This window comes from Drosophila rhopaloa, unplaced genomic scaffold (genome assembly GCF_018152115.1).
Source record: "Drosophila rhopaloa isolate 14029-0021.01 unplaced genomic scaffold, ASM1815211v1 contig_155, whole genome shotgun sequence".
Classification (NCBI taxonomy): domain Eukaryota; kingdom Metazoa; phylum Arthropoda; class Insecta; order Diptera; family Drosophilidae; genus Drosophila; species Drosophila rhopaloa.
The window spans coordinates 463,887-481,665 of record NW_025335034.1 but is presented as its reverse complement, the minus strand read 5'-3'; the positions used below and the strand labels follow the sequence as shown (position 1 = coordinate 481,665).

Sequence of the window (17,779 nt, the reverse complement as noted above, 5' to 3'; positions counted from 1 at the left end):
AAAACCTAATAATCAATCCGACATTCGCCCGTTATCGTTTTACTGAATCTGGCCACATTAGTTGAGAATCACGTTGTTGGATGTAAAAGCAAAAGCTGTCAAAATTTCGTAATATTTTCTAAACTGTTTTTTTGTCCCAAACACTGAGTGAACCGCGCGATCAGCGCACGCCAAAGTAGCAGCACCATGTCGTGGCTTTTGGGCAGAAACCGCCAGCAGCCGCAGCCAGAACAGTCGGCTGGTTTTCCGGATGGAGGAGGAGCCGATCCGGAGGGCAGGACGGCCGGCGACAAGTCTGGGGACGCTCAGCTGAGCCGGGCGGAGCGTAAAGCCATGGAGGCGTACCGCTTCGATTCTTCGGCTCTGGAACGGGCGGCGGATGCGGCCAAGACCCTGGAACGTTCAAGTAAGCGGAAAATTTCATCAGCCAATTGCGTAACCGACATGCGCCATGCTATCGCAGCGTGCGTGTGAGTCTGCGAGTTAGAGTCCATGTCCATGACCCATGTTAATCTCGCGCAGAACACGCCCGGGAGGCCCTCGAGTTATCGAAGATGCAGGAGGCCACCCGGCAGACGGAGTACAACACCAAGGTCAAGGAGTACGAGGCCCATATCGAGCAGGCCAAAGTCGAGCAGAAGCGCATAGACCACGAGGAGCGCCGCAAGACACTCATCGAGGAGACCAAGCAGCAGCAGCAGCGAGCCCAGTACCAGGATCAGCTGTCCCGTAAGCGCTATGAAGACCAACTGCAGCAGCAGCAGCGTGTCCAGGAAGACAATCTGCGCAAGCAGGAGGAGAGCGTCCAGCGCCAGGAGGCCATGCGCCGCCAGACCATCGAGCACGAGATCGAGATGAAGGAGAAGAACCGGCTTAAGCTCCTGGAGCACGAACTGCGGGCCAAGGCACGCGTGGATCGCGAGAACAGGGACATCAATCTGGAGAAGATCCGACTCAAAGCGCAGGAGCATCGCACCACTGTCCTGGAGGGCATCAAGTTAGTTAGATAGTAAATTAACATGAACATAATAATTGATTTCCTATTCCTGAACCATAGAACCGCTGGCACTGTCATTGGCGCCGGCGCGGAGGCCATGCTTACCGACTGGGACAAGGTGCTGACCGCCGCCGGAGGACTCTCGCTCCTTGCTCTGGGCGTGTACACGGCCAAGGGCGCCACCGGTGTGGTTTCTCGATATGTGGAAGCGCGCATTGGCAAGCCCACGCTGGTGGGGGAGACGTCGCGTTTCGCCTTCCTGGATGCCCTGAAGAACCCGCTCAATTACCTGAAGAGGCTGCGGGCCAAACCGGCCGATGCCCTCCAAGGCGTGGTGCTAAACCCGAAGCTGGAGGAACGTCTACGCGACATTGCCATTGCCACGAAGAACACCCGTATCAACCGGGGCATGTATAGGAACGTGCTGATGCACGGTCCACCCGGAACGGGCAAGACCATGTTCGCCAAGAAGCTGGCCGAGCACTCTGGCATGGACTTCGCCATTATGACCGGTGGCGATGTGGCGCCCATGGGTAAGGAGGGCGTGACGGCCATCCACAAGGTGTTTGACTGGTCGCACACCTCTCGCCGCGGACTGCTGCTGTTCGTGGACGAAGCTGACGCTTTCCTGCGTAAGCGCTCCTCGGAGAAGATCTCGGAGGATCTGCGTTCCGCTCTGAACGCCTTCCTGTACCGCACTTCCGAGCAGAACCCAAAGTTTATGCTCGTGTTGGCCTCCAACACACCTGAACAGTTTGACTACGCCATCAACGATCGTCTGGACGAGATGGTGGAGTTTACTCTGCCTGGCCTAGAAGAACGCGAGCGCCTCTTGCGACTCTATTTCGATAAATATGTGCTGCAGCCGGCCGCTGCGGGTGCCAAGTATGTATAAGCTCTTTTTTCTTCATTGCTTGCTGTTAAATATGGTCCCTATGACCGCAAAATTGAGAAGTGGCAAGCGGAACCAGTTATATTCAATATGCAATTATTTTTAAAACAAATTTTAGGCGTTTCAACCTAGACACCTTTGACTACGGACAGACGTGTTCGAAGATGGCCGCTTTGTGCGATGGAATGTCGGGTCGAGAAATCTCCAAGCTGGGCGTTTCCTGGCAAGCGGCAGTCTATGCCTCCGAGGATGGGCTGCTTACCGAAAAGATGGTGCTGGACAGGTGCTACTCCGCTGCTCAGCAGCACAAGCAGAAGGTGGGCGTTAAAACGTGTATTAAATCCAGCTCTTGTCAATATTAATATATATTTTTTGCAGATGGCCTGGCTCTCGGATCAGGAGCGTGCGGACCACAAATCCATTTCGGGCGCTGTTTCTCCGCCCCTTACCCTTACTGCCAATAAACTGTGAGGCGCGGAGGACTCGATGTCGAAGTAGTTGCAACCTGCATTCAAAACTTGTTTAGTTTTCTAACGATTTAATTTAAGTTGGTAACGCACAGGGCTTTATCTTACTACCGGATACCAAACAGCAGCCGAGACACCAAACAAGTGCATATCGGTTACACATATATGCATTTAACAGCCTGTACAAAATCGTTGGCGGAAGCACGTGTTTGTCTATAGATGCAATTAAGTTTTACCCACTGATAATTGTATTATAAGCTTGCATTAACTGTCTCAATAGTGTATACAATAAGAGGTATATATTTTAAACTGCTGGTGTTGCATTTCGTATGTTAAAGCTTTGGACGTAGACTGTTAATTGAAACCCGCCGCGCCGGCACTGTGAGAGATTTATATTAAACTTCTCGCTGGCGCGGCCACCAATTTGACTTGTCCGCAGTGTTTTCCTATATATGAGTATGAAATAAATATATATAGATTACTTGTTAAAAATTGTATTTTAATTTTTGCCCCTGCGAAGGGTATTATAATTTTAGTTTTAACGCAGAAAAGGAGACGTTTCCGATCTTAAGGTACATCTATTTTTGATCAGAACCACCTGGTGAGTTGATCTAGCAATATTTATTTGCAATTAAACCGAGATAAGTCGTTTTTCATTTTTTACTGTGAAGTATTTAATTTTTTACATTTTCAAAAATTTGATTTTATTTTAATTAAAATCAGAGGACTTTATTTGATACTGTCATAGGAAAATTAATAGAAAAATCGACATAAATTCATTATTTGTCAACTGTTATGAGTTATATCAATATAAAGATGATATACGTCAGTTTAAAAAGAGTTCAATTAAAAAACAAGAAAGAAAGCTAACTTCGGGCGGAGCCGAAGTTGATATACCCTTGCAGAATATTCTGTAAATTATATTCTCCAAGACCGGATCGGTTATTCATATGATGCGTTCTTAATACTCATAAAAAATCCCAACTTCCTAACTTTAAAAACACCATTTCCAATCGTTCAGTTATATGGCAGCCATAAGATATAGTCGGCCGATCCTTATGAAATTTGGTAGGTTGGATTGATTGGCCAAAAATAAAACCCATAGAAAATCCCAACTTCCTAACTAAGCAAACACCAAAGCTATGGCATTTCCGATCAATCAGTTATATGGCGGCTATAGGATATAGTCGTCCGATCCTTATGAAATTTGGTAGGTCGGATTGATTAGCCTAAAATAAAACCCATAGAAAATCCCAACTTCCTAACTTTAAAAACACCAAAGTTATGGCATTTCCGATCGTTCAGTTATATTGCAGCTATATGATATAGTGGCCCGATCCGGCTCGTTCCGACTTATATACTACCTGCAATAGAAAGACAACTTTTGGGAAAGTTTCAAGCAGATAGCTTTAAAACTGAGGGACTAGTTTGCGTAGAAACGGACGGACAGACGGACAGACGGACGGACAGACGGACATGGCTAGATCGACTCTCCTGGTGATGCTGATCAAGAATATATATACTTTATAGGGTCGGAAATGTCTCCTTCACTGCGTTGCAAACTTTTGACTGAAATTATAATACCCTCTGCAAGGGTATAAAAATATATCTGCCATAGGAAGCATCGAAAAATGTATTGGATAATCGACATAACTTTGTTTATCGTCGTTTATTAAATAATACATATTTATTATTGCTGTTTAAAGTTGTTTGAATAGGAAAATCGACAAAACTTCATTATTATTCAACTTATATTACTTTAAATAAATATGGTCGTTTATTAAAAAATACATTTTTATTATAGTGGTTTAAAGTTGTTTATAAAGTAAAGAATATATTTCTGGCTTTATAAAGTATATATATAAATACCACCTATGGGAGTCGAGGGGTAAATCTTTTCATACTGACCCAGTTTTATAAGATTTTAACATTGAACTATCCTAATCTTCTACTTTTATAGTAACTTAATTTAATTTTCTTCTACTTATCCGGTCTATGGCATAATAAAAATCACTTAGGTTTTTAATTTCTTTGTTTTTATAGATAATTGAGTATATCCATATATGGGGGTTTTATATGATTGACAAGTGGAATTAAATAAAAGCTGTGGAGTATTTAACAAAGCTTTCATAAAATGTGGCATGGTTATTGCATAAAACAAAACTATGACATTTTTTTCATTTATATTTTTGTATTTTATTTTTTTTAATAATTCTACTGACCATATATATAAATTTTGAAAAAATAACAGTATTTGCAAAAATACCCTAAAAAATGTCACAGTGCGCCACACGTTGTCGGCGTTTCGAGGCGAATGAAAAAACGGGCCGAGCGAGAAAATGGCGTAGAAGCCCAGGAAAATTCATCTCGTTTAAAAAACCTAAAAAACAAGGAAGACTTAGCAAATATTCCAAGCTCTGGGCAGAGATGTTTCCCGGAGGAAATGGCAACGCCGACATGGGCTACAACAAGCACGCCCACGTCCACGGACACGGACTTGTCCACGGGCTCAACCATAATCAGTTCCTGGGACAACCCCCGCCGCCACCCACACACTTTCCCCTGCCCCCGGGTGGAGGTCAGGGCATGGTGACCCCCCTCGTGGCCGCTGGTCTTCCGCTCGCCATGCAGGGTGGCGCCGGCATCGATTGGGCGCAGCTCGCCCAGCAGTGGATCCACATGCGAGACGCTTCCCCGGTCGCCATGCCCGTGGCTCCTCCACCGCCCATCATCGGTAATGTGCGGGAGTACCACAACCAGACGCAGCCGATGCCGCTGCCCAGTGTAGTCAGGGCGTGCCATCCAATCCTCGAGGAGCACGGAGAGGCGGACATGGACATGGACGACGAGCATGAACGGGGACATGGCGCAGACACACCTCCACCGCCGGCTCCAGTTGTTACGCAATCCCAATGGATGGCGGTCAGCGAGGCCCCTGCCCAGGCCGTAGAGGCCTCCAGCGGAGCGGGTGAGTGGAAATCTGAGTTATCTAACAAGGTCGATAACCGTACCCGGCTCCCCCTTTGCAGCTGCCACGCTGGGTAAGCAGGCATGGAACAACTGGCACACGCTGCCCGGCAAATCCACGGGCAATCCCACGGCGCATATACCCTCGCTGCTCAAGCTCAACGTCAGCAATCCAAATGAGCCGCAGCAACAGCTGCAGTTGCAGTTGCAGGCACCGCAGCAGCAGCCAACGCATCCTCACCATCCACAAGCACATCAGCCACATTCGCATCACCCACCACCACACATACAGCAGCAGCAGCATCAACAGCCACCGCAGACGCAGCAGGAAAGCGGAAGTGGCAGTGCCAGCAGTGAGATCGATGCAAACAAACGCAAAATGTTGCCAGCTTGGATAAGGTGAGTGCCCCAACCTGCCTGGAAGTGATCTATCTAGCCGACCTTAAAGGCGCTAGTAAAAATGTAAATTTCATATAGTATTCAAATGATATCAAAATACAATTTTGAGTAGCGGGCATAGTTTTATTTCTATTTAAACACGCTTTTTTATTTTTTTAAATTTATACATTACCCTGTATTTCTTTCGAATATTAAGTCGAGAACCCTAAATCAACTGTATTTTTCAATTTGAAATAATTTAATTTAAAAAGATTCTTAGATTTCATCGATAATGAATTTTTAAACATTTCAGAGAGGGCCTGGAGAAAATGGAGCGCGAAAAGCAGCGGCAGCTGGAGCGCCAGCAGCCCTCTATTGGTACGACAGATGATGAGGTCAATCATGTTAAGCAAGTATCAAGCAAAACACTAACAACACCTGTTAATCTATTGAACATCGCGAACGTGGTAAGTAAGGTCGGGGCTTGCAGGGTTAACAGACTCTTAATACGGACCGAAAAGTGCCGAAAGTGTTGCACACATCTCACCCCAATTGGTTAAACAATAACCCAAACGGGACAGAACTAAACTGAAATTGTAGGCGAAACAAAAACCCAAACTTGAAATGAGACAGACAGTAGTGCAGACTGCAGATAGAAGTGCAGACTGTCTATTAAACATTCCCTTGAAATTCAGGCTAGCGACAGCGAAGATTCCATTGGCTTGCCTGGGGAGGAGACGCTTGGAGAATTGAAGGATCAGCAAATAGGTAATGAATTAATAAGTAAAGACGGCGATATCAGCAGCAGCGACGAACGGGAGGAAGACCAACGAGGCCCCACCGAAACCGGAAAGCGGGAGGCGGCGGAGCAAGTAACAGCGGCAATTGAAAACGATGTCAATGGTAAAAACTACGAAGAAAGACTGGCGGATCTGGTAGGCATCACCATTTGACCCGGATGTTTGCTCAGCCAGGCGATGAAATAGAGTGAGTCTCAGAGGAGAAGGAACTGCGGAATTCCGGCGACATTGGCTGCTCTGCAGTTCGTTCACTCTTCACTAGAGTTTCATTCCCTGGTTACCGGCGGCACATCCAAATCCATAATTGCAAACAATCTATGAACACCCAATACCACCCATCTGTAGATGCTTGTGGTTCGTCGGACACTAACCGAAATCCTGCTGGAAACCACAAACGAAGAGATTGCAGCCATTGCAGGCGAGACTTTGAAAGCACACCGTGCTAAAGGTACATTATGCATTACATTTAAGTTTACCCCAAACCGATCTCTTCCAGCGTTCGCGTGTGTGTGTGTGTGTAAGTAGTTATAGAACGTAAGATGGCGCGGATATATCGCGGACTCTCGCTATCCGATCCTAGCTTTGATGACCGGATGTTTCGGCCAAGCGATTGCATTCGAACTTTCGGCGAGCGCGTTTCCACTTCTTTTAATCTTATGTCTTTGCTAATCTTTGAATCCCCATAATGAACTGATATCAAACACCACACAAACCAATGAAATCACTTGCTGAATTTTTTAATCGTAATATATAATATATAACTATATATATATGTATGTATGTGTAAATCAAAAGCGTCATCAGCCCAAGTGATTCGCAAAAGCGCCTTGTCCTCCATTACCGGCAACTTGGGTAAGTAACCAAATTCTAGTTTAGTACGTAAGTTTCCTTTGCACAATTTTTGTTTAGAGGTAGTCTGAGTTATGCTTGATCCTCTCTTTCTATACCCCGAATCCTTATGACAACATAAAAATATGAATAATATTGGATATTCCTCTGGAAAAGTTGTAACTTCCTATGCTTAATGTAACTTTAAGCCAAGGCCAAATTGTTTTCCAAACCCTTGGCGCAGTTTGGTCTTTCTAGTTCGTTTCTCCGCCATTTCTCTTCCCTTTCCCTACCCTTTTCCGTAAAAACTTCTACAAAAAAAATATCGAAAATCAAATCAAAATATTTCAAAAACTGCGCCCAATCTACATTAAAGCCTGGTAGCAACAATTAGCACTTGACTGATTTGAATTATAGGTTTAGCTGCCTATGGCGATTCTTCCAGCGAAAGCGAAGAGGATGAGAATGACGGAGATGGCGAGCGCCAAGCGGATGCTGGAAAGGATGGCGACAAAAGCGTTCATATAAGCGCGGAGGAGTTGAAGGTTGGTATTGAAACTAAAATCCGAGAAATAGTTTTTTAAAAATAATCAAAAATCGAGTGCAAATTTGGAGCTATGTTCTTAATAATATTTAATATTCTTAAACGAAATGGATAAATCTATTTTTATTCAATTAAAGAATTTAACCCGTAGTGTATTGATGTAACCATCGTTGTAAATTAAATTATTTTTTTAATACTGCGCAGCAAACGATAAATAAAAATATCAACATAACAATATTCTTTATTAAAGAAAATAATAAATAAATAATAATAAAATAAATCATTTACATTAATTTTTGAATTATGGTACTGAAAATTATAGTATTGAAATATCCTTTCCTTTAAGGCTCGCATACGGCGCAGCAAACGATCCTTCGAGCGAGTCATTGACGACATTGAAGATCGAGTGGTCAAACAAGAGCAGCTAGATGAGCAAACTCTGCAGCGACATCGCAAGCGGGAGCTGGAGCGCTCCGACGCCGGTGCTAGCGAGCATCGTCGCCCGCTGGCCAAACCGGAACCGGCCGGCGATTTGGCCAGTCAACCAACCCATGAAAAGCTGCTGCAGTTCAATGGTTTGTGGAGCTTATAAGTATTATTAAAACTGAACTAATAATTTTCTCTAATCAGGCAAACGACCCAGCCGGAAAGAGCGCACCACTCGCTTCAGCGACAATAAGGACGGCAAGCATCAGTCGCAGAGCTACGTCCAACAAGTGGTGGCAGCTGCCTCTGTGGCTCCACTGAACACAATGACCAGCAGCACAGGTCCCCCAAAGCTGAAGCCCGTTCCAAATCCGGCCACCAATCTGCTACAGATGCCAGAGTCTGTAGCCAGCATGCTAAGTGCGGCGGACAAGGCGCTTCAAAAGGCCAACAAATCGTCGCGCAAGTCGAAAAGCAAGCGTCGGCACTCGTCCACCTCCTCCTCTAGTAGCACGAGTAGTGGGAGCAGCTCGAGCAGTGAAAGCGACGACAGCAGCAGCAGTTCCAGCGGATCCAAGACGTCCAGCAGTCGCAACAAGCGAGTCGGCCGTCATGGACACCGTAGTCACGGCAGCAGCCGCAGCAAATATGAGCGTCGCGATCGCGACAGAGAAAGGGATCGGGATCGGGATCGGGGTCATCGCCAGCGCCGCAGCCACTTTAGTGGTGGCAGCAGTAGTGGTGGTCATCGCCAAAGGCAGCGACGACATGGGGACTCGAGCCACTCCGGCGAGGATGAGGGCGGCAGTAGCAGCTACCACCGCTCCTCGCGACAAAGCAGTAGCCGCAGCTACGAACACGGCAGCAGCAGCAGTGGACGGAAACGACACCGCACAAGATCCCGCTCCAAGTCGCGCAGCACACATCACTCCAGCTCCAACGCATACTCATCCACTTCTTCCGCGTCGCATCCGCGCAAGCGCCACTAAGATTACGACCACAGCTAATTGTTATATTGCATAATTATCTTTTTCCCCTGTTTAAGATGCTTTCAGTAAACCGTTTTAATCCAGCTTAATAAATTTCATAAAGAAAATTTTTCTAAACTGGATTTTCATACTGGGTGCAATATTGTTTTACCTTTTGAAAAGGGACTTATAAATCCAATGGTCCAATAATCTATCGATTATTCATTAGTCTATTTATTTTCAATTAGTCGGTCCTTTCTGTGAAAGTATAACGATTAAGTCGTTGATTTGATCGCACCGATAAATAAACAATTCTTTCATTTAAAAGTTTATGAAAATATTGAAATCCTAATTAAAATACAAGATTTTTTAAATTTAAAAATAATTTATTTCTCATATTGCTATGCAACAAATTGGCTAACTTAAGACTGGGGTTTTCTATTAATACTATGATTTCCATTTATAACATTAAATAAAAACATTTTGATCAGTCTCAAAAACATAAATTAAATTATAAATAAACCTATTAATGAACAAATATTAATTTCTTTGGCTTTAGTCGACCTCCTCGACCGTGGGTCCAGAGTAGCTGCCGAAACCTCCGGCCTGCTGGCTGCAGTTGGCACCTGGTCCGCCAGCTGCTCCCGCGCTCGCTGCCTGCTGATGCATCTTTGTCATGATTGGGGAACAGTGGCGGGTGAGCTCCTCCAGTTTGTGATCGAACTCCTCCTTCTCAGCGGTGGTGTTGCTGTCCAGCCACCGGATAATTTCGTTGCACTTTTCTAGGACAGAGCTCTTGTCGGCCTCGTCTAGTTTGCCAGCGGCTGCCTGCTCCACCGCCTGCTTAACGTTGAAGACGTAACTCTCCAGGGCATTTCGAGAGGTTATGCGCTGGCGCTGTTTCTCGTCTTCATCGGCGTACTTCTCAGCCTCGTTCACCATGCGGTCAATCTCGGACTGCGAAAGGCGTCCCTTGTCGTTCTTGATGGTGATGTTCTTGGCCTTGCCCGTGCTCATCTCCTTGGCTGCGACGTTCAGGATTCCATTGGCGTCCATGTCGAAGGTCACCTCTATCTGGGGCACGCCTCTTGGCGCTGGTGGAATGCCGGACAGATCAAAGGTGCCCAGTGCATTGTTGTCCTTGGTCATCGCCCGTTCTCCCTCGAACACCTGAATGGAGACTCCAGGCTGGTTGTCCGAGTACGTCGAGAACGTCTTGGTCTGCTTGCACGGGATGCGGCAGTTGCGCTCGATTAGCTTGGTCATCACCCCGCCAGCGGTCTCTATTCCGAGTGAGAGCGGTGCCACGTCCACCAGCAGCACGTCCTGGATCTTGCCGCTCTGATCTCCGCTGAGGATTGCTGCCTGAACCGCCGCTCCGTAGGCTACCGCCTCGTCCGGGTTAATGGATAGGTTGAGGCTCTTGCCGTGGAAGAACTCCTGAAGCAGGCTCTGCACCTTGGGAATGCGCGTGGATCCGCCTACCAGCACGATGTCGTGGATCTGGCCCTTATCCATTCTGGCGTCGTTAAGGGCCTTCTCCACGGGCTGCAGGGTGTTGCGGAAAAGGTCTGCGCACAGCTCCTCGAACCTGGCCCGGCTCACCTTGGTGTAGAAGTCGTGGCCTTCGAACACGGCGTCGATCTCAATGGTTGCCTCCGTGCTGGAAGAGAGCGTGCGCTTGGCTCGCTCGGCCGCCGTCCTCAGGCGTCGTAGGGCGCGCGGGTTGGAGCGCAGGTCCTTCTTAAACTTGCGCTTGAACTCCTCAGCGAGGTGGGTGACTAGCCGGTTGTCAAAATCCTCCCCGCCCAAATGGGTGTCTCCGGCAGTGGAGCGCACCTCGAACAGCGATCCCTCGTCGATGGTCAGGATGGAGACGTCGAAGGTGCCACCGCCCAGGTCAAAGATGAGTACGTTGCGCTCCCCCTTGAGGTTTTTGTCCAGTCCGTAGGCCAGTGCCGCGGCCGTTGGCTCATTAATGATGCGGAGCACGTTCAGGCCGGCAATGTGGCCGGCGTCTTTAGTGGCCTGGCGCTGGGAGTCGTTGAAGTAGGCAGGGACTGTGATCACGGCGTCCGTGATGCTCTCGCCAAGATATGCCTCCGCTGTCTCTTTCATCTTGGTCAGCACCATCGAGCTGATTTCCTCGGGGGCGAACCGCTTGGCCTCGCCCTTGAACTCCACACCGATCTTGGGCTTCCCGCCGTCGCTGACCACCTTGAAGGGCCAGTGCTTCATGTCCTCGACGATTTTAGGGTCATCGTACTTGCGCCCGATGAGACGTTTGGCGTCGAAAACCGTGTTCCTGGGATTCATGGCCACCTGGTTCTTTGCGGGATCGCCGATGAGGCGCTCCGAGTCTGTGAAGGCCACGTAGGACGGGGTGGTGCGGTTGCCCTGGTCGTTGGCAATGATCTCCACCTTGCCATGTTGGTAGACGCCCACGCAGGAGTACGTGGTGCCCAAATCGATTCCAATAGCTGGCATTGTGTGTGTTTGCTCCTTACTTGGTAATGGGTAAATGGTAACTTGGGGTTTTCAGCTTGTTCTTGTTTTCAGTAATAACAGCTTCAGTAGATACTTGTACTTAATTCACTTTCAATTTGCAATTGGTTGCAGTTTAGTTTAGCTTTATCAGCTGCGTTTGTTTTGGTTTGCTCAACTTTTGCTTAGCGATGTTTTCCCTTTGCTTGTTTGAATTAAATTGGCGTTAAGAGCGGCGAGCGGCCCTATTTATACGCCAGCGCTCTCTTCGCGAACATTCGAGTCGTACTCTCTCGAAGCGTCGAGAAATGAGAGAGATAGCATGCTGCTGCAGCAATGGGAGCAAGGGAGAGCAGAGCAAGCTAAATTAAGAGAGGGTGCTTGTTTGTTGTTGGACTCGAAATTTCTCGACATTTCTCCGCGTCAAGCCAGTACCTACCGCAACAAATTTTTTAGTTTTGAGTTCTGGAAAATTTGCATTAATTGCTTTATATGCTTAGTTTAAATTTCGGTGTCTTTGATATTTTCTCGCCCAGTTTATACCGCGGATCGAACGACTATAGCTGCCATAGGAAGGTTTGGGTCAAAATATCTCAATTTCGTTGTCCTTTATGATTAATTTTAATACAAATTAATGACTTTATCCCAGAGAATAAAACCAAATCCCATTTGCTATGACGATCCTAAAATATATATGTACATACTAATGCAAATAAAAGACATTATCCATTTGGTTTCTTCATGATATTATTCTATTAATAATAATTTATACAATTACATATCACAGCAAAACCATACAATTTCCATACACAACAGTTTCATTTAAAAATTTGTTTTAAATTTTTCGGAATTTAAATTTAATCCTTCATATGGCAAGCTGGCATGGAGCCTCTGTTGTCCCTGACGGTTGTAGTAATTCAGCTCCTGGCTGGAATTTTCGGAGACGAATCTCAGCATTTTCCATATGCCAAGTTCATACTTGCATCGTAGTGGATTATGCTTTTGGGCTCCTTGCAGTACGAAGAAGGTGGGCGCAGATTCTACGGCAAACTTCTTGGGGGCACTTACTCCACGAATGTCCATTTTGTACAGACGGACTGACTCCTGTTTTAATTTATCGGCCAATCGCTCCAGAGTTATCATTAGACGAGTACTAACATCTGCGCTACTCTGCAGGGAGTTGAAGAAAGAGAGGGCTATATCTTAATCGGAGGCATATAAAAGTTCGCCCCAGCTGGCCAAATCTATATTCTCCACCCTGGGCTCTCTGCAGGCGGGTTCCCTCATGTTCCCTTTTATTACTTGTTTGTAAAAGTCACTTAGGCTTTCCAGTGTGGGCGATTTTGGTCCTGCAAAAATATCGATAGAATATAAAGTGAACTTTTACAGGGTAATAATAAAAAAAAAAAGTTAGTTTGGCAAAAGCTCTAACATAAATGTAATTTACATATTCCTAAGGATTGGTGCGAGAACTCCCGATACAATTGTTTGTGGTTCGCACATGTTAGGGGTGGTGAAAAATCTATAAATCTATGTACATATATAGAGGTATCATTTGCTCTGCCCGTACCTCTGCATGTCAATAGTTTTTACACCTCGCGAAATATCATCAATTCTTGCAAGGTATATCCGATTGTTCCTATGGGAGCTATAGGATATAGACGTCCGATCGGGGCGATTTTTAAACTTAATCTGCGTACACGTACATATTTAAGGACGTCTGTAAAAGTTTCAGATCGCTAGCTTTTAAACTGAGCTCGCAAACGGTATTGAAACAGACGGACAGACGGACAGACGGACATGACTATATCGACTCCCCTGTTGATCCTGATCAAAATTATATACCTTATAGGGTCGGAAACGTCTCCTTCACTGCGTTACAAACTTCTGACCAAAATTATAATACCCTCTGCAAGGGTATAAAAACTAATTAAAAAAATTTAAATGAACATATAAATTAATATTTAATTTAATTAAGGTGTTCTTATTCAAATGTAAAATATTATAATTATTCCTGGCCCAATGTTAAAATTAGTTCCTACAAATATATAAATTTACTCCCATAAGGAATTTAATTCCGTCCCACTTGTTGCCTTTCTAGTGAAATCAAATTCAAAGCAAACTGAAATGTGGACGTTGAATTCAGTCCCATGTGGACGTTGAATTCAGCCCCGTGTGGACATTGAATTCAGGCCCATCAAAGGAAAACAATAACAACATATTTGTAAACATTCATAAGGCCATTTCGGTCGCTCGGCCGCATTCCCCATAAGCCAAAAAAACCGCTATGAGAGCAACCAGTACAGCTGCAGAAACTCACCATGGATTCAAGTTCGATTCGAACAAATGAAAAACTCTCTTTTTTTCCGGGTTTCGCCTAGGTGGCATCACTGGAAATGTCACTCGAGAGCGCAGGCAGAGCAAATGACGCCTCTATACATTATTACTCTATGCTATTGTAAAACTCTATGGTCCCGTAGATAACAGTTCACCACAGTAAGCGGGGACTTACTCCGCAGGCTACTCTCTTCTCTCAACACTTTCTAGAGGTAGAGAAACACCAAAATGAGCATCATTAGTGGGGGAGCCAACCATTAGCGTAGACATCAACGCTATTACCTGCAAAGCATCGATATTACCAATGTTTTGAAAATATTGATGGCATGTAAGCACACTGCTGAAAAATGTAGACGGGGTATTGGAATTTTTTCTTAATTTCCTTAATTTGTACTTTATATATTTCGCCAGATTAGCAAACATTAAAATAACAGAGTGCGCAAGAACTGGAGTGGAACGTTAACGTGCGCAAGAGTTATCGATGATTATCTGTCAAACATCGATGTCACGAATATTTTCAAAACATCGATTGATGGCATCGCCGTTTCTTCACCTCTAAGGTGTTGGTCACACTGCTGAAAAATGTTGAAGGCGCGCGTCGCTCGCGTTTCATGAGCTCTCCGATCGCCGAGTTTCCCAGAAAAATTGCAACAAGTGCGGAGATCGTAAGTGACGTGTTGTTGTGATCGCTTTGCATCGAAATCGCGGCCTGTGAAAAGTGCTTTTTGTTTTTATTTCACCCATTTGGCGATTTCTCCATAATATTCGTATTGCCTTACGCACTTGGCTCTCTTTCGACGCCGACTGCGCAGCCGCCGCGACGCGAAATGTGCAACAACAAGTTAAACAGCAACTACCAACACAACGACAAAGTTAACCAATATTTAATTGCTGGCTTAATTTAATTAGCGGCCCCAAAGTGCAGTGCAAAATACGCAAATAACGAGAAAAAGCTGTTCACTCTGCTTTTCACCTGGATTACAAAACAGGATAAATTGGATTACACGGGCGACAAAGAAAGAGGTATAGAAAATTGATTCTCTTGATATTTATGAATTTTGCTACCCTCTCTGAACTACAAAAGCAACAATTGCCGTGTCCGGCTTAGCAACAACAAAAATAACAACGGCATTCCAACGACGTCTGCTTTGTTTTCCCTCACACACACACTCCAACGCCACCCGCTCCTCTTTAAGCTCTCTCTGTCCCACTCTCCCCAACAGGGGCAAAGAGACGCTTCCAGCGGGATGTGGTTTTGCGCTTCTTCTCTATTCTCTTCTTTCTTTGCAAGAAAAAGAAAAGGGTGCGTCGACATTTCTATTGTTGTTGTTTTTTGTGGTGGTATTTTTTATTTTGTTGCTCACCTTCATACGTTATCAGAGTGTTCATTTTGATCGTTTGTTTCGTTTGCGAGAAGTCTCCACTGGAGTTTGGTGCTCCCTCCCGCTTGCTCAAACAGTTATACCTGCGACCAGAGAGAGAGGAAGAGAAACCTGCGCATAAAACCAAGCAGCAGAAAAATCTCCAGTGGAGAGAGCCACTGGAAGATCGGAATTTTTAGTACTCTGCTCTGACTAACAGGTTTTTAGTAGTAGAAGCTTACATGCTTACTTTTCTACTACGATTTTTTTTGTTGCGGCTTACAATTCTGTTTTTCCACTCCCTCTCTCATTTTTTGCATGGCAAACTTTCGGTCATTGTACTGTTGTTGTCTTGCCCACCGCCAGAGAACAACAACAATTGGAGAAACACTGATACCCAATACCGTGAGGCTCCCCAAACTAGAACTTAGAATTTATGTTTCCTTTTTATTAATAAAAAGATATTTTTTTTTCACATTATGATATCTGAAATATAGACGCATTTTTTTATTTTAGATTTCGTTGTTACGATAAATGGTTTTTCTTTTATAATTTATATCGGTTTAAATGTATAATCGGCTAAATAAAAATTTTCTTAGAAAACGTAGACAAGTCACTAGGGCATTTGTAAAGCTTTATAACGATTTTTTTGGTTTTAATAAATAATAATAAATAATGTTTTTTTTAATAACTAGAAGCGAAAGCCGGAAAGCCCTTTTGGAATTAGGTTTTTTTTAAAGGGGAAGAAATAATTCTTATTTTAATCGTTCAAATGTTGTTCTTAATGATTGGCCATGTCGCGGATTCAGAAATTAAAGTTGTCTTTAAAGCTATTGTTCACTGTACCTCCACAAGCCTGTTCCTCTGTTTCTCATTCTCGCCCAGCTCCATTTTCGCCTTTTTTCGCACACCTCACTGCATGCGACTGCAATTTTGTGCAGCTGAACTTTGTACTTCTCTTGTTTTTCGCATGACTCATGAGTTTATTTTATTTTGGTTTATTTTTCACTTATTCGGAGTTTGAATGAGTAAGATTTGGCGGGGAAGTGGCAGAGGTTGTAAACAGTGTTACCTGAAATATTATCAATGGGCACGTTCCAAATTCCAATTACCTTATCGCGGGTTATGTTGCCCCAAAAAGAGACGAAAAAAGATAAACCGAAATTGTATTGCCCCACAAACAGTGACACAATGCAATTGCATTGACAGCAGCTGATAAGGAAGGCGAAGAAAAAATTAAAATTACCACTTCCCAGAAAGTACACTAAGCCAATACATAAAGCTAAATAAATAAGGTGAATAAATACCAAAAATGAAAACAAGTGCGGGGTGAATTCAAATGTAGGACGGCGATCCACTAACGCCCATGCACACTGAAAAAGAAAGAGAAACTGGCCCACGAACACAGATCCATAGGAGCATACATATGTGTGTGGCTACACAGGTGGAAGATAATCTAATTACGCCACAGCATAGAGTCTCAATCCAAACAGCGTACCAAATCAAATAAAATATTGGGCAGCCGATAAAAGAATTAGTGAAATTGATGTAGATCAAGGAGTGAAGACCAGCCGAATGCCCTGTATGGCTTAGAAAGATATTCAGTCCTTAAGGACATTTCTGTTTTTAATAAAAAGGAAGGATTAAAAGGACTTAAATTATTTTATCTTAAACATTTTATTTGCGCTCTGTCAAAATTGTCTTAACAATTTGATCATGGGTAATGTGCTTGTTAATTATTTTGTTAATTTACTGAAATAATTATTACAATTATATTTGTATTGTTTCTTATCATAAAATGTATTTGAATGAAAAAGAAATTAATATATTAATAAATTAAATTATTATTCTATTACAAAAAAAAAGGTTTTTGAAACTTAAAAAAAAAACAATAATTGTTTTCATTCGTATTGTGAACGCATGTATATTTAGAGCAAACTAGATTGGGGTTATCAAGTTAGTTTTAAGGTAGGCACATAAAATTGACCCATCAAGAGGAACAGAAACATTATCAGAAGTACGTAACAGTTAAAAGCCAGAACAGTAGATAAGCTCTAAGGCGTTCTGTATGTACATATGTATGTACATACGTTGGTCAACAGTTAGGTGTCACTGCCAATTATTTTGCCTTTAACTATAGCAACTTTAATCAATCACTAAAAAATTTTAGATGCACAGAAAAAAAAATTACAATTAAAAAAGTTTACAGAATAATGGCGCAAAAAGGTAATTATTCCGTGGTTTATATTGGGAACTTAAAATATATACTAGATATAAAGAATGAAACATTTTGAAAAAATATGCATCTACCTTTGAGAATTTTAATTAAT

The 17,779-nt window shown here is 44.0% G+C and overlaps 4 protein-coding genes and 1 pseudogene across 8 annotated transcripts in view; 3 read left to right on the top strand and 2 right to left on the bottom strand.

Moving 5' to 3' along the window:
• Nucleotides 1-36: 36 nt before the first annotated feature.
• On the top strand, nt 37-2,848 carry LOC108052512 (ATPase family AAA domain-containing protein 3A homolog). The gene is made up of 5 exons (XM_017134905.2): nt 37-406; nt 523-997; nt 1,058-1,882; nt 2,008-2,206; nt 2,268-2,848. Exons 1-5 carry the CDS (start codon nt 187-189, stop codon nt 2,358-2,360), a joined length of 1,812 nt encoding a protein of 603 aa, XP_016990394.2. The 5' UTR covers nt 37-186; the 3' UTR covers nt 2,361-2,848.
• Nucleotides 2,849-4,662: 1,814 nt separating this feature from the next.
• Nucleotides 4,663-9,395, top strand: LOC108052517 (arginine/serine-rich protein PNISR). The gene is made up of 9 exons (XM_017134921.2): nt 4,663-5,324; nt 5,386-5,722; nt 6,015-6,168; nt 6,397-6,636; nt 6,847-6,949; nt 7,297-7,353; nt 7,747-7,874; nt 8,220-8,448; nt 8,504-9,395. The coding sequence occupies exons 1-9, from the start codon at nt 4,784-4,786 to the stop codon at nt 9,286-9,288; spliced, it is 2,574 nt and encodes an 857-aa protein (XP_016990410.2). The 5' UTR covers nt 4,663-4,783; the 3' UTR covers nt 9,289-9,395.
• Nucleotides 9,396-9,632: 237 nt separating this feature from the next.
• Nucleotides 9,633-11,984, bottom strand: LOC108052519 (major heat shock 70 kDa protein Ba-like). The gene has a single exon (XM_017134922.2). It carries the CDS (start codon nt 11,752-11,754, stop codon nt 9,823-9,825), a length of 1,932 nt encoding a protein of 643 aa, XP_016990411.2. The 5' UTR covers nt 11,755-11,984; the 3' UTR covers nt 9,633-9,822.
• Nucleotides 11,985-12,612: 628 nt separating this feature from the next.
• On the bottom strand, nt 12,613-16,340 carry LOC123037236 (annotated as a pseudogene).
• LOC108047574 (afadin) overlaps nt 14,661-17,779 on the top strand; it is a 52,885-nt gene continuing 49,766 nt past the window's right edge. For 4 of the 5 annotated variants that reach the window (XM_044457412.1, XM_044457411.1, XM_044457409.1 and 1 more), the window contains exon 1: nt 14,661-15,111. The gene's annotated coding sequence lies outside the window, so the exon portion shown is untranslated. The remainder of the gene's footprint in view (nt 15,112-17,779) is intronic. The other variant, XM_044457410.1, reaches the window with a different exon arrangement.